At 50.5% G+C, this 1,183-nt stretch overlaps 1 protein-coding gene across 2 annotated transcripts in view; it reads right to left on the bottom strand.

Moving 5' to 3' along the window:
• CUNH16orf87 (chromosome unknown C16orf87 homolog) overlaps window positions 1–174 on the bottom strand; it is a 20,197-nt gene extending 20,023 nt beyond the window's left edge. The window contains exon 1 of one of the 2 annotated variants that reach the window (XM_005367013.2): window positions 1–174. In XM_005367013.2, coding sequence (XP_005367070.1) covers window positions 1–62 — 62 coding nt within the window. In that variant the 5' untranslated portion in view covers window positions 63–174. The other variant, XM_026789169.1, reaches the window with a different exon arrangement.
• Between the last annotated feature and the right edge of the window lie 1,009 nt (window positions 175–1,183).

Consider the following 1,183-nt stretch of genomic DNA (forward strand, 5'->3'; position numbering starts at 1 on the left):
TGGTCGCACTCGGGGCACGATTTGGTGGCCATCTTCACTTTCTTGGCTCGAGTTGCAGACATGCTCCCCTCCTCAGCAGCCGTGGAAGCAGCGCCGTAGCTCCGCCGCTCCACAGAGCGCTTCCTCACTCCAGGAGCGACCGGGCCGTGGAGGCGCGCGTGCGCGTGCGCGGGGCTGCGTGCGGGGGGGGGGCGGCGGCGGGGGGGGGCGCAGCCCTTCCAGGGAAGTCCCACAGACACGCCCTCTATGGCGGCTGGCCGCGAGGGGCGTGGCTTCTGCGAGACTCCACCAACCAACGCACCCGTGGGCCGGGCTGGACACGCCCCCTTATCTGTCTGCCCCAGAACCCGAGACTGCAAATGGATACTGGCAACGAATACCCCTGTAAATGTCAGCAATGCTAATCAGTGAGAAATTGTAATGGACGTTCGATGAAACCTCTAGGCTCACAGCGTTAGGGATTCAATATTCATTATTCAATAAATAATTGCCTGCGATCCGCTATCAGGCACACTGAATAGGAAATATCCGCCTTAAGAGCATTCTACAGTGCTTTGTATTTGGCTGAAAGGGGGAGAGGATGCCCTGTTTTGATTCGATGTATCACTGATACTGACTAGATTAAAATTAAAATAAATTATTTGGAAAAGGAAACAAAATGCCATGCACTCCTGTAATCCCAGCTCTTACTGCTCTTGTTCAGATTCATAGTGAGAGAACAGAAGGATATTTTTTAAATGTACAGTTTGAGGAAGAAAGGAGCATGCGCTGGGTTTAAAGTAGCAAGAAAGGAAGAGGGAAGACACAAAGCATCTACATAATCGGTACTATAGGAAAGGTATCCTAAGGGCAAGACACCGCGTGTCAAAAAATCTAAACTTGAGAAAATGTAAATTCATTTAAAAGAAGAATAAAATCCTGCCACAAGGATTCCCTGCTCCAAAATGACCCCCTAAAGAAGTCTCCAGGATCACCCTGAAGGGACAAAAAACTGCTGCCACTTTGGATCCAAAGGACCAGAAGACATCTGGAGCTGACAGCATCTGTCTTGCAAGTAAGGGAGATATACTTATGATAGGGCCTTTGGGCCTTGTGCTATAGCTGCAGAGACCCAGCAATGTGTGGCAGGATGAGATTTCCTGCAGGGAGGCACTGAGAGACAATCTTACGAAGCTGGGAAGGT

Source organism: Microtus ochrogaster, unplaced genomic scaffold (genome assembly GCF_000317375.1).
Source record: "Microtus ochrogaster isolate Prairie Vole_2 unplaced genomic scaffold, MicOch1.0 UNK15, whole genome shotgun sequence".
Taxonomy (NCBI): Eukaryota; Metazoa; Chordata; class Mammalia; order Rodentia; family Cricetidae; genus Microtus; species Microtus ochrogaster.